This window comes from Gadus morhua, chromosome 14 (genome assembly GCF_902167405.1).
Source record: "Gadus morhua chromosome 14, gadMor3.0, whole genome shotgun sequence".
Lineage (NCBI taxonomy): Eukaryota > Metazoa > Chordata > Actinopteri > Gadiformes > Gadidae > Gadus > Gadus morhua.
This window is the reverse complement of record NC_044061.1, coordinates 24713049-24726635: the sequence shown is the minus strand read 5'-3', so window position 1 is coordinate 24726635 and position 13587 is coordinate 24713049. Positions and strand designations below refer to the sequence as shown.

The following is a 13587-nucleotide window of genomic DNA, read 5'->3' as shown; positions in this document are numbered from 1 at the left end:
AAGGGAGACAACAATTCTGACTGGACATACACAAAATACATCACGTTAAAACTATACACATGCGTTGATTGATTGATAGATAGATAGATAGATAGATAGATAGATAGACAGACAGACAGACAGACAGACAGACAGACAGGCAGGCAGGCAGGCAGGCAGGCAGGCAGGCAGGCAGGCAGGCAGGCAGGCAGGCAGGCAGGCAGGCAGGCAGGCAGGCAGGCAGGCAGGCAGGCAGGCAGGCAGACAGACAGACAGACAGACAGACAGACAGACAGACAAATAAATAAATATGTTATATTATTTGCCTTGCGGAGCCAGCCAATCCTGTGCGCAAATGCAAATTAGCCATGTGCGCCTAACACAAGAAAGACGTAATGTTGAGAAGTCATGCTTAAAACGGATAGCAAGCAAAAGCTAAACCAGACTGTCAATCACATACTTTGGGTCCATTCTAACTTATGGTACGAGGCTAGTCTTTAAATCTTTGCAGTGACTGAATGTTGATGATTGTTTTGCATTAGATGAGTGTGTGCGACTGTGCGTGTGTCCTTTCCGGCTTCGGCATACTGCATGGTTATTAAGGCCTTGTGGTTAGTTGTGGTCTTAGTGAAGCAGCCTAGCCTTGGACTTGGATAAGTTGGAGTGATTGTGTACAGGCGTGTGAGAGTGAGAGAGAGAGCACACCCGCAGTGGTGGCTTGTTGTGGTCTGTCTGTCAGCATCCGCCGGGTTGGACGATGTGCTTTGTGTATGTTTTCAATCTGTCTGGTCGTATTAGCGGCAGATTGATGGTTAAATAATGTCCCACCACGATCGGTTATACTTGCAGGCTTTCATTTGCAAGTGCCCTGATTGTGTGTCCGATAGGCTAAGTTAGCCCTATCGGACTAACTAGTCCGATAGGGCTAACTACCACTATGTCCAAGTCATATTTAACAAAAACAACCTTTTATTATTAGGCCTATTAATTATGGACTGTTCTATAAAGAGAGTGAATGGTACTGTAGGGACAAATTATTTTTTTGTAAAGAACATTATTTTCATTATAATTAAACGAAATATCCAAGTAAATTCTCATTACCGAAATGCGTCCGGGTCCATTTTTCTAATGATCTTTTTAATTTCCTAAAAAGTCCTTTTCGTATAAATTAAACAAAGGTATGTAATATTATGTAGAAGTGTCTATATTTAAGATAACTATGCATATTTATGGTATTTAACACACATATTTTCTTATTTAATTGAAAATAGTTGTGTCTGCACTGAATGGTCCTCATTACCGCAACGCGACTTCATCTGCCTTTAAAAACTACACTGTCAGTTTAAATTTACAAGCGTTCCCATGATGCATCACATCATACAGAAGCTTCAAAATGTACAGAAGGTCAGTTATTTTATCTTCACTCACATTATGAAATGTTTGTAAATGTTGTTCCTCCTGTTTCACTGTCGATTATCATTAGGCTACCGATATGGGGTGATTATCTATACTTTAAATAAAAAATAAATATTTGTTTGGGTTGGTAATGACAATATAAGACTTTAACATGTAGCAAAGTCATGTTAGCATTTCATGTTATTTGCTAACTTAGCTAATAGCACCTCATTACCGTAACTCATTTTTCTCATTACCGCGCACTTTAAAAGTGCATATCGGTAATGATAAGCTGTGTTGCGGTAATGAGATCTTGATATAAAATTCATAAATAAACATTCAGCAGCTTTTTTCATTAATATTTTATGACGTTCTAATAATTATTAATATTTTATTAATTTGATCATTATTAACTATTTAATTACCATGTTATTACTATGTAATTACTCCCTTATTGTGTACCCTTATTGTAAAGTGTTGCCGAATTGTTTCAGACAGTTAATCAGAGGACAAACATATGAGGCCATGTTTCAATAATCATGTGGAATGTTTTTTGTGATTGTTACCAAGACTGACAGAAAACCAGCGCAAGAAGGCTGCAGCCAAAGGTTCATAAAGCACAGGGAGAAATTATATGCAAATCCTCAGCTGCTGGAAGAGTACAGGAGAAAGGAGAGAGAGAGAGGTACATGTTAGTTACTGAGATAGGGGAATGCGTCATCACTTTAATTCTATTTCCACTCTTGTATTATGCCTACATTTACATTTTCTTCATTAAAGGAGTCAGTGATTGGAAAAGGCCTGTTGTCAGAATGTATTGTCTATCAGTGAATATCTCCTCATGTTCCACTGCTACTGTGTGTCCGCTGAAAAAAAATCCAGTGTTAAAACATAGCCCAGGCTCTGTTAACTCCATGTTGCTAGATATGGTGGGCCCCCTTTGTTTACAGAGCCTAGGCTGTGTGTTAACACCAGATTGGTTTTAGAACACACACAATTCTGAAAGGTATTTGGATTTGACAAAAAGTGATTTTGTCATCAATTGTTCACCAGAATTGATTACTCCACCTTTAATAACTAACATAATGTATTATTGTTGTTTTGTTTACTGTTGAATAATGCTTGTCCAAAATATTTTTTTTGGTGACTTACTTATGGTGTCAAACGTCTTGTGTGGGGGGGAAGCCGACAATCGGGAGTCTCCAACGTGACGTAATATTGAATTTAACCAATAAAGAGCGAGCTGACTGAACACGGAATTATAACGAGCTATCTCCATGGCTACGATATCCCTGAATACCACCAATATGGCGAAGACAGTTAAAGTTAAGGGATTTTTCAGTTAGGATTAATCCCAAAACCACCATCATGCAGTCGGTATCCAGCTGGTCCTCCATGAGTTTACAAGGCCCCCAGGATAGGCATATACTTCCGCAATCCACCCGTGCTCAGAGGCCAAACCTGGTATTGCAGCTGTTTTAGCTGGGAGTGGACGGGGGTCCGTCATTTCATGTGGCCCAGAAGTAGATATCGCCGTCCACTCCAATACAAGTGGGGAACAGGATTGTGTCTCCGCAAAAAATGTCTGGATATCAATCAAAGGCTCATAATTATCTTTCTACCCTGTTCTAAAAAAATGTAAGTTTTTTCTTTTCAAAACGCCTCCTCAAGCGTTTTATTAGCAGTTGATGTTGGGTGGGCAGCTGAAAGGAGCCGTACTGAAACAAACGGCTCCTTGCTATGGACCTATTTTGAAGTGCACGGCTCCATTAACTTCCGAATTAAATTAAATTCCGAATTAACTTCCATTAACTCAATGTGACAATGTGGTATTGGCATATATATCCCAGAATTTGAAAAAGGATATGGATATAGAGTGGGTGACTTTATCAGTATACTCAATCGAGATGGCCACAATAATAACCGCTCTTAGATGGGTTGTAGATACTAAGTTTTATAACAAATAATTCAATACGTGAAGATTTGGTGATAGAGGTAAAGCATCTTCTTTTAAATATTATAAGCCTTGGTTTAGTTATTCAGTTCTGTTGGATTCCAGCCCACCATGGAATATATGGCAATGAAATTGCTGATAAATTAGCTAAAAGATACTAACCTAATTAGAAGAATTTAACCTTAAGTATATATATTTTTTATTTTTATTTATTCATTTCTTTTGTTAGTTTGTTTTATTTTGTTTATTTTGTTTCGTTAGTTTGGTTTTTTCTTTGAATTTATGATTTAAAGTATGATTTGCCAACGTCCTTGTCCTTGTCAACGTCCTTGTCACAAACTCCTGTGTAGTAGTCCAGTATAGTAGTCCATGGTTTACACCGGTTTACACCATGGTTTACACTCGCTCTTCTTCACTTCTTCTTGTAGTTACGCTGGACCATCACGAAGGGTCTTGCATCCTATTGCAGAGAATGTTGGAAATCACTGCTCATGAAGCTCCATCACCATCAGACTACCCAAGAACATCAACACCAAAAAAAAGAAAACAAAAGCCTACCACTGTGTCGAAGCTAAGAGTGAAACTAAAAAAAAATATGAAATCACTGGAAAATAAAGACAGAGTAATAGAAAGGCTGAGAAAGCAAATTAAACAAATGGAAATGAGAAGGGAAGAAAGAGGAAAATACAATCTGCCTGCAAAAGAAGTCTGTTCATCAATGAATAGGAGACAGCTGATGGGAAGTGTGGTAAGAATCTTCTTTCACCTTCACAAGCGATTCCTTACAGAAAACCCAACAAAAAGGATTTCTCGGGCTCAGTTTTTTAAACTGCGTCCATTTTGGATTTCTAGTCCAACACTATTGGACAGAGAAATATGCGCATGCAAAATACACGAGAATTTCCAAAGCAAAAGAAGTTGCACCAACTTGGGATTCTAGGCACCTCTTCTCTTGCTTAGAGGTTGTTGACTGTGGTGTGTGAGAGAGTTGATTGAGTGCATGTCCAGGCAATGTAGCGATTGCCAAAACAAGAAATTTTCCCCAATGTTAGACCCAAACATAAAAGACAACATTGTCCAGTGGAAGGAGTGGGTGAGCAAGTCCACTCCCTACAGTAAGAAGGGCCAAAATGGATCCACATTTGAGACAGAGGTCAAAACAACCTCCCTAGAAAAAAGCTCTGCCTCCATTGAGAAGCTTGTGAGTATGACTCAAGATGGCCTTGGTCGTTTCTGCAAACACATTTACAATATCAAGCATCAATTTCAGTCAATTCAGTGCTTGCAGGCAAACCTACAGGAAAATGAAGCTGTAGTTCACGTAGATTACAGCGAAAATTATAACCGCAAATGGAGCAGGGAGATAAAAGAAGTCCATTTTGGAGGCTCACATAGACAAGTGACACTCCACACAGGGGTGCTCTATGTGAGCGGAGGAAGACTTGAGTCATTTGCTTCTGTGTCAGACTGTCTGTGGCATGATGCTGCAGCACCATGGGCACAACTGAGCCCAGTTTTAGAGCACCTCCGCGTTCAATACCCTGCGGTCACCAAGGTCCACTTCCTGTCTGATGGGCCTACATCACAGCACAGGAATAAAACAGCTTTTTACCTGGCCTCAGCTGTGCCATTCCTAAAAGGTTTCAATTATGTCACATGGAACTTTACTGAGGCCTCTCATGGCAAAGGAACACCTGATGGTGTTGGAGGTGCTCTGAAGAACTTAGCAGATCGGATTGTGGCACGTGGGACGGATATACCCGACATGAGAGCTCTCATTACAACTCTAAAGGAGCACTCCTCTGTAAAGATATTTGAAGTCAAAGAGGAGGAGATACTCAAAAGTGCGGAACTGGTTCCTCCCACGCTCAAACCTGTACCTGGCACAATGACTGTGCACCAGGTAAGTCCTCTCTATGCTTTAAATTATTTTTGTTTTCTAAACCTGAAAGATTATCAAGATTTGTAATTATTTTTTTTCTCCTCTATTCAAAGCTCATTGCAAAGAAGGCGGGCTGCATCAGGGTCAGAGAAGTCTCCTGCTTCTGCAAAAACTGGTGCGACTGCAACACTCCAAAAGATTTTACATTTTCATGTAATAACAGTGAAGCAGAGAATGAGGGAGGAGCAGAAGGAAAATCGATTGAAGTTGGGACATGGGTGCTTGTGAACTACGATGGAGACCTTTTTCCAGGCATTGTTACACAGGTATGTAAGTCCAATGACAAAGCTTGCATACAGTATAAAAGTAATTCATAAATTCAAATCGGAAGATAAATAAATCTTAACTAAATAGAATGATATTTCTGTTAAGTGTAAATGAATTGTACTTTTTCCATTTATTCCTACATCAATTAACAAAATTGTAAATCTTTGAAATGTTGTGCTTTATATAAAGGCTGTTGTTGAGCAGTATGAGGTGGACACGATGTACAGGGCTGGTACAAACAGGTTCTTCATCCCAGGAGTCGAGATACCTGGGGACAAAATGTGGTACATGCCGGATGACATCAGGGCAGTCATCCCTGAGCCAATGCCTGCAACGTCTTCTGGTCGACATTTTTGTGTCTTACCAGAAATTTGGGCAATCAGTTTTGTCAGGTTCTAATGACCTTTCTCATTACCGCAACATGAATTCTCATCCTCCACAATGGACTTTTCATTACCGTCATGCATAACATTAAACAGTTTAATGTTTTAGAGAAATGTGTTTGTTCATTTATTACAATATGTTCCTGAGCTGTTTTGCACATGTGTTTTCTGTAAACAATTTCTTGTTTACCAAGAAATTATTGAAAAAAGTGTGCTATAAAATGCCTTCAGTGTTTCGGTAATGAGAGTTACTTGATTTTAAATGTAAGTAAAAATATATAAATCATTACTTTTGATGCACTGTGCTGTTTCATTTAATTTGTGTAACTGTGAAAAAATTAAACAAAAATGATTTGTACTTAATGGTTTCCTTTTTTCATTCAACGTATCGATAATGAGAGTTATTCTGTATCACGCTGCTATGATATTGAAATAAAATGGAATTCATTAGTTTTCCTGTTTAACTTTGATCAAAAAATAAAAGTCCACATTCTAATTTAGTCACTTAAGTAAAAAATCGGTCAAATTAGGTTGATTATATTTTGATGTTACTTTGACACAGTTTGTGAGAATCACCCAGCTAGCATTATGCCTTCTATTTCTAGAGCTTCTGACTAAGTTTACCGGTACTTACAACATAATCGCTGTCACTAGATATAAAGAAAACGTTGACTTCCACTCTGTGCTATTCACTGACATTAAAAATAAATAAAAGTGTCGTTATTGTATGCACTGCTGTTCATTGACTAGCTCCAGCGCTCGTTGCTGCGTTGCTAATGAGCAACTCTCCACTCATTCTCCTCTGACCATGCATTTAATTGACTTTGATCAGTTCTTGGCAATTCCTCATTCGCCCTCTCACGTCTGACAGGTTCGAAATGATACTGCTGTGGGCCATCATACATGTTATTTGTGGTTCTTGTCACCTCTTAGACGCCATAGTTCTAGTACTAGGCTGAGGCTACCTTCCACCACGTCTCCCCAACGTGACGTCATCGCCGAATGGCGTTAGAAAACTCCCGTTACTGCCAAAAACGGCAAAAACTGGACTTTAACACTATTTTGGAGACATTTTATAAATTTTGAGCGCTGTATGTAACCATTAATCAGAGGCGCCGCATCCCATTAGGCATACCAGGCAACAGCCTGGGGCCCCGCAATTGTTTGGGGGGCCCGGGCCACGGGGGGGGCCCCCTAGAGCCAAAAAAATAATAATAAAATAAAATCGCCCCCCCCCCCCCCCCCCCGTCTCGTCCCGTCAACAATTGCTCCACCCCCCCCCCCCCGTCAACAATCGCTCCATCGCCCCTGCCATTAATCAAAACTTCCGGTTAACCCGCACGTAGGCCTTTAAGGATCCATTGAAAGAACCAAATTTACACTTTTTTAATATTGGATTTTATTCCCACAAATCAGTATTTTTGGAGATGCACACAACTAAAAGCACAAATTGGACAAATAAATCCAATCATATATATATATTTCATCATATATAAAAAAAATTGATCTAATAAGCTAACCAAAATTTACAGACCGTGGCCTATTTTGTTGTTTTTGGGTGACAACTTGTTCTTCAATTTTATATTGAACTTCTCCCTAAGAATGGTCTCCACCTCCTCATCTGATAGGTCTCTTGTGTGTACGAGATCTACACCTTCGTCCGGCCTAAAGGTGACCTCTGTGTAGGTCCAGCCGAGCAGGATTCGAAACCCTGCTGGGGTTTGCAGAGAGGTGATGGACTTTGTGGTGAAAAGTTGGTTAGGATCGGTCTGTAGTTTGTGGTTAATATCGGTGAAGTGGTCCTTTTCACGGGGGACCAGAGTGAAGCAATAGATCTGCTCCGTTGGTTTTTTCTCCTTCTCACCTGATTTAGCCAAGTCTGGATTCAGGATCTTCTGCTTCCGGCTGGTCTTCTCGAAGAACCACAGCCCATCCTGGTCTATAAGACGGAAGACCCCGGCGGCTTCGGTGTGATCCTTTCCAGACACAAGCTCTATGGGCTCCCAGATTTGAAAGGACAGTCCAAAGCTCACATCTGCGATGTACCTCCTGCCGTCGATGGTCACCATGTTGATGAGATGGCTCTCTGGGGCGGAGGGATCATTGGCATGGCCGAAGATAACTCGGGCCCCCAGCATGACCGAGTCATAGCCCAGCTCTCTCAGCACCCATGCCAGGAGGTAGTTGCCCTCCATGCACCAGCCCCCACGCTGCTCTCTCACAATCTTATTAAAGATGGCTTCGTGGTCCATGCCGATCTTCTCGCCACAGTGGATGCTCAGGTTTTCAAAAGGGACCGTCATCACAATGCGTTTGTGGATAGCGTTGAGGGTCACCTGGTCTGGCTTCTCGAATGGGCCGCTGAATCCAATCCTTTTAAAGAACTCATCCAAATTCATCTTGTCCTGAAATATTAGACACAAATCATATATAAAGGTTATTTTATTTTTTTATATAATTGCAAAGTGCCATCATCGTGTGGCCCTGGTGATAGAATAAAACATACAGAATGAATCACGGGCAAATCCCCGGTCAATCGAACAAAGAAAATAGCAGTTGGCTAAGTTAAGGTGTTCTTGGGTAGCCTGGAAAGCAGACGAATCTCGCAAGCTCATGTTTCATTTCATTGCTATCTCCGCTTTCAGGACCGTATTCAACCAACTGGAAGGTATATGAGAGGTTCCAGACTTGCAGTTTTCAATTTGTCTGTTGATGCCAGGAAGGCTACTTTAATACTGTCTCGGTAGTGGAATCTATGGACCGTTCAACAATCAGCGGCAAATTGAAAATGCCTCAACAGACTCTTCTGCAATGTCATTGATCCTTCCTATCCTTCTTCTTTATTTGCTCCATATTGTGCCGTGTTACCCTTTGGTTTCCTGATGTTGACCTCTCTGTTCATGGTCAAGGTTGATATCTTGTTTAGCAGCTCCACAGATAAAGGTCAACTCACCCTTGCTTCAGGGACACTTCCTACTCTTGTCTTGTTGTGAGCGTTGGGAGAGATGTCGCGTATTTCCAAGGTATTATCCTCATATAACCTTGTGTTCTGCTGGTATATTTCCATTCTGCTGTGTGAATGTCTTTTTTGCTTCACCCTTATCCGTTAGCCCTGAGATGTCTTGAAGGTTCACCCTTAGTGCCATTCTCGAACTGTGGAAGATAACTAGACTCTTCTCAAGCCAGGGGCATGATATACCCTTGCACAAAATTTATATATGCTCAATATATCTGAATGAACTTAAAAAAGTTCTTGGTAAACACAACCTTGTGTCAGGTATTCCCGGGACGCTTCGCTTGCACAGAAGATACTCAACCAGAGAACCACTCCGATGAAAGATAGAAAGCGTGGATAACAGGTATGAAGTTAACACAATCTACCTCTCTAAATTCCTTTTGGGGATTCCATGTTATTAAGAATTAAGAAGACAGACGAATGTGGTTCAATACCTTACTGACCATTGCGTCTTGGATCCACGGAGGAGGATTCAGGAGTAGGCGAGAGAGATCCGTAGTGCCGCAAGTCTTGTTGGTAGGACGTCTTCCCTGGCTTATGAAGACAAGGCAGTTAAAACATATCACTTATTAACCACCAAGGCCAAGGGAGTGAAAAAGACAGGAATCACATTTGAAACACAGCCACAAATATAATTGTTTTATAGAGGAAACATCCTGAGAACAATCACAACAGCGTTTAGGATGTTATCACTTGATTAAAGTGGGTACTATTAGCATGTGAATTGGATTGGGGTCGTTATAAACTTTTGGCACAGCTATGATGTTGCTGTAACATAACAGAGTTCAGGGAGCATCTCTGCTCTCTGAAGTATTGTGCAACATTTTTCAGCTGGCCAGCTGATAAATTGCCAACAAGCTCATTGCAAACTAGCAGCTGACAAGACAAAATAAGGGTTTGAGTCATAAAAATATGTAATTTTTTATTTCTTACACAGAATTTAGCCTACCCCGATTCTATATCCTCAAAGATTAATAATAATAAACTCACAAATACTATCGTTTTCTTCTCTTGGTGGCGAGAAAACCTGAAAACCTGAAAGAGCTTACTTTCGACTGCCCAGGAAGTAGAGTAGTGTTATGCAGGGGGCAGTCTCTCAAAGCCAGACCAAACTACGGCAAGTAGAATGGGTGATGAATGACCAATGTGTTGACTTTGACCTGGATTAAACATATTTAAATAAACACGATGGGGGGGGCGCTTGTGTAACTATATGCATAGACTTGTGTAACTATAGGCATATAACTTTGTGGTTTTTTTGGTCTACGTAGTGTTGCGAAGTTCGGATCTTTTTTTCGGATCAGGATCTTCGTCGTTCATTAAAATGAAGGAATCTTTTTCGAGTCGGATTGTTCATTTGCGCATAGAAATAATGCGTGTCATATACGGTAGTTTAATAAGCTTGCGCATGTACTGGGTGATTTACCTCAACACATTAGGGTGGGGCTTCGTTCAAAAGAGTTTTTAAGCAGTACACGATATGGCCAAAATTCTCATTTTCATATCAATCACCATGTTTATTTTGGCACATGAAGAAACGATGTGAATGAGGATCTACTTTAGGATACACATTTAAACATCACATAGACAAATTGCGTTTAAGTAGTTAGTAGTACTTATTTTATAGCTGCAAGGTGTGGTTCCTTTTTACAAGTGTCAATATAATTACGCCATATGTATGCCAATACATTTAAAGTTTATGGTTTCAAGTTTATATATTAGGCTATGTCATGCATGGTGAAATTATATGAAGACCCACTATACCCGTGTCCAATCAGGTCATATGTTAAAAGCCTGTGCGAAATATCCGAAGGAAACAAGAGAAAGTCAAAACGAAACAAATAATGCTCAACAAACTATTGTCAATAAAGATTTGAACGTGAACTGTCTCGTTATATTCCGCCAAGGGAAGTGGTATCCTGGCTGAGCAGCATTACCTAACATCCACATGTTTTCAGGCTCTACGGTCGGTACCAAACCACAGACTGATGAATGATGTTGACCATCCTCATGAATCCCATCCGCTTGCACTATAAACACGTTGGCATGCTTCCGATTCCTCATTCATACCCATTCCTTATTTGTTTTTCAGATGACAACCATGAGAAGCACACACCAATACACATGTTTGATCACAGGAGGAGTGGTTATTTCGGTTATCGGTAAGCACTGAGGATCATTGAATACAGGCCTAAATATATATTCGTGAATGCATAATACAACGACTCTGCAAATTGTTATGTAGTGGTGTTCACTGCGGTAACTATTATCGCCACTAGAGGGAGCCATCACACCAGTTAATATGCCTAAAGCTTTTGGCAGACCGATAACAGTGTCCTCCAAATATAGTTAAATTCGTCCATAAAAGCAAAGTCATTCCTTTACTAATTTAGTCATTTCCTCCATTGTGATTAAGACTTCAGTTTGGATTATTGTGTTGACTGTGGCTGTATTCCAGGATTCCTGATCGCTCTGACTAGACGACTGTTCTTTATAATATTGTCGTACAGGGGAGGGGAACTATTACACAGGGAGGCCAATATGTTTAGGATTACATTACATGTCGAATATAAATAACGCTGAACCACCACAATAAAAGACAGGCCTTTACTCAGATCCCTCCATTGCGCAAATAAAAATTGATCATATAGTTGCACCAGCATATCCATTATTAAAGTTCTGTCATATATCTGATATCAGTTGGTTTCCATACTCTTGGAGTCACCCCTAACCCTCCTCTCTGCAGCCTGGCCTGCTCGCTCCAGTCCAAGGGGTCCACCGTCATTCTGTTTGATGTGACGCCGCCCGTGACCGGACCGCTCCCAGAAGGCATCACGTTCCTCCAGGGAGACATCCGGGAATACCCTCAGGTGCGGCGCGCCCTCTCCGGGGTGGACTGCGTCTTCCACTCGGCCTCCTACGGCATGTCGGGCCGCGAGCAGCTGAACCGCCGCCGCATCCAGGAGGTGAACGTCGGGGGCACCCAGAACGTCCTGGAGGCCTGCGTGGAGACGGGGGTCCCCCGGCTGGTCTACACCAGCACCTTCAACGTGGTGTTCGGGGGTCAGGTGATCGAGAACGGCGACGAGAGCCTCCACTACCTGCCCCTGCACCTCCACCCCGACCACTACTCCCGGACCAAGTCCCTGGCCGAGATGGCGGTGTTGGGGGCCAACGGCGCCGCACTCAAGTCTGCCGGCGGCTCGCTGTGCACCTGCGCCCTCCGTGCCGCCGGTATCTACGGGCCCGGGGAGCAGCGGCACCTGCCCCGGGTGGTGGGCTACATCGAGAGGGGCGTGTTCCGCTTCGTCTATGGCGACCCCGCCAGCAGGGTGGAGTTCGTCCACGTCGACAACCTGGTGTCGGCCGACGTGCTGGCGGCCGGAGCCCTGAGCTCCGGGAGGGAGCCCAGCGCGGCGGGAGAGGCCTACTTCATCTCAGACGGCCGGCCCGTCAACAACTTTGAGTTCTTCCGGCCGCTGGTGGAGGGGCTGGGCTACCCGTTCCCCACGCTGCGCCTGCCCCTGTCCCTGGTGTACTTTGTGGCCTTCCTCACGGAGATGCTCCACCGCCTGGTCGGGCCGCTCTACAACTTCCAGCCCCTGCTGACGCGCACGGAGGTGTACAAGACGGGGGTGACCCACTACTTCAGCCTGGCCAAGGCCCGGGCCCAGCTGGGGTACGAGCCCCGGGAGTACGACCTGGCGGATGTGGTGCAGTGGTTCAGGAGCCGGGGCCACGGCAGGAAGCCCGGAGGCTCGGCCCTGGGGAGGCTGCTGCTGAACGCGCTGCTGGTCTGTGTGATGGTGGCGCTGGCTCTGTCGTACCTCCCGGGCGTCGGTGGCTGAGGGCGGGGGACACCCGGTCCGGACGCCTCAGGCGTGGACGGAGGCTTCAGGGTTTACGGAGACGTTGGTTTAAACTTTAGGTTACCTTAAGAGGCTGTTTACCGCCCGAATGTTTTCTGTTTGGTTTGTTTTTAACAGCGACTGGTCCGGTCCCGACCCGAGCTTACATGCTTTTCCTGATTACCTCTTCCAGTGTACATCTTAAAACGGTTTTATTAATTATTCATGATTACTTGAGATCCCGTGTTAAAGTACCTTACGGTTCCATTATTTGATTGGCCTGTGATGTTGATGAAGACGTTGATGATGTGTGTTTCTTGTTTTGCGACGACTACACAAAACCTGCCAAAATTGTAATAAATATATTTTCAAGGAATATGTATGCCACACTCTGAGTTCTTCATAGTTTAGGTATCTTAATGTGACTGGATTCACAAATTGCTACTCCCATCACATCCGGTTTATAAATTAGCACTATAATCCATTACATGGATACATGATTTAATTTGCCAGAATATACTTTTTATATAGGGCGATTTGAACTTAGATAGCATGGACTATTTAAATATTTTAAACGAGGGTAAGGAAAAAATCACCAAATATTCAGCCTCTGGAATATCAATGACTTGACTTCATAGGGTTCCTCACTTCACCACCGTGTCAGTCTATAATGTATTCTATCTGTATCACCACTTTACTTGGGCTTCTTTTTGCAGCCATTAGTGTAAAGGAACTCGGGCCAGGTGAGCTGTCCTTTGTCCACTTTCAGGCTGCCTCCCTGATACGAATGCAGACGTCCCCTC

The 13587-nt window shown here is 42.7% G+C and overlaps 2 protein-coding genes across 13 annotated transcripts; one reads left to right on the top strand and one right to left on the bottom strand.

Moving 5' to 3' along the window:
- Window positions 1-7295: 7295 nt before the first annotated feature.
- LOC115558426 (arylamine N-acetyltransferase, pineal gland isozyme NAT-10-like) lies at window positions 7296-10892 on the bottom strand. 12 transcript variants are annotated; one of them, XM_030376530.1, is made up of 4 exons: window positions 10701-10802; window positions 9927-10096; window positions 9371-9470; window positions 7296-8325 (listed from the first exon to the last, which is right to left on the bottom strand). In XM_030376530.1, the coding sequence occupies exons 3-4, from the start codon at window positions 9380-9382 to the stop codon at window positions 7447-7449; spliced, it is 891 nt and encodes a 296-aa protein (XP_030232390.1). In that variant the 5' UTR covers window positions 9383-9470; window positions 9927-10096; window positions 10701-10802; the 3' UTR covers window positions 7296-7446. The 12 variants fall into 12 exon arrangements, with proteins under 12 accessions (XP_030232390.1, XP_030232394.1, XP_030232393.1 ...); XM_030376534.1 differs by having other exon boundaries at window positions 9371-9466; XM_030376533.1 differs by having other exon boundaries at window positions 9986-10096.
- On the top strand, window positions 10850-13160 carry LOC115558425 (short-chain dehydrogenase/reductase family 42E member 1-like). Its single transcript, XM_030376529.1, is given in 4 exon segments — window positions 10850-10902; window positions 11029-11077; window positions 11080-11098; window positions 11683-13160. Coding segments are annotated over 4 exon segments (1188 nt in total). The 5' UTR covers window positions 10850-10884; the 3' UTR covers window positions 12785-13160.
- The last annotated feature ends 427 nt before the right edge of the window (window positions 13161-13587 follow it).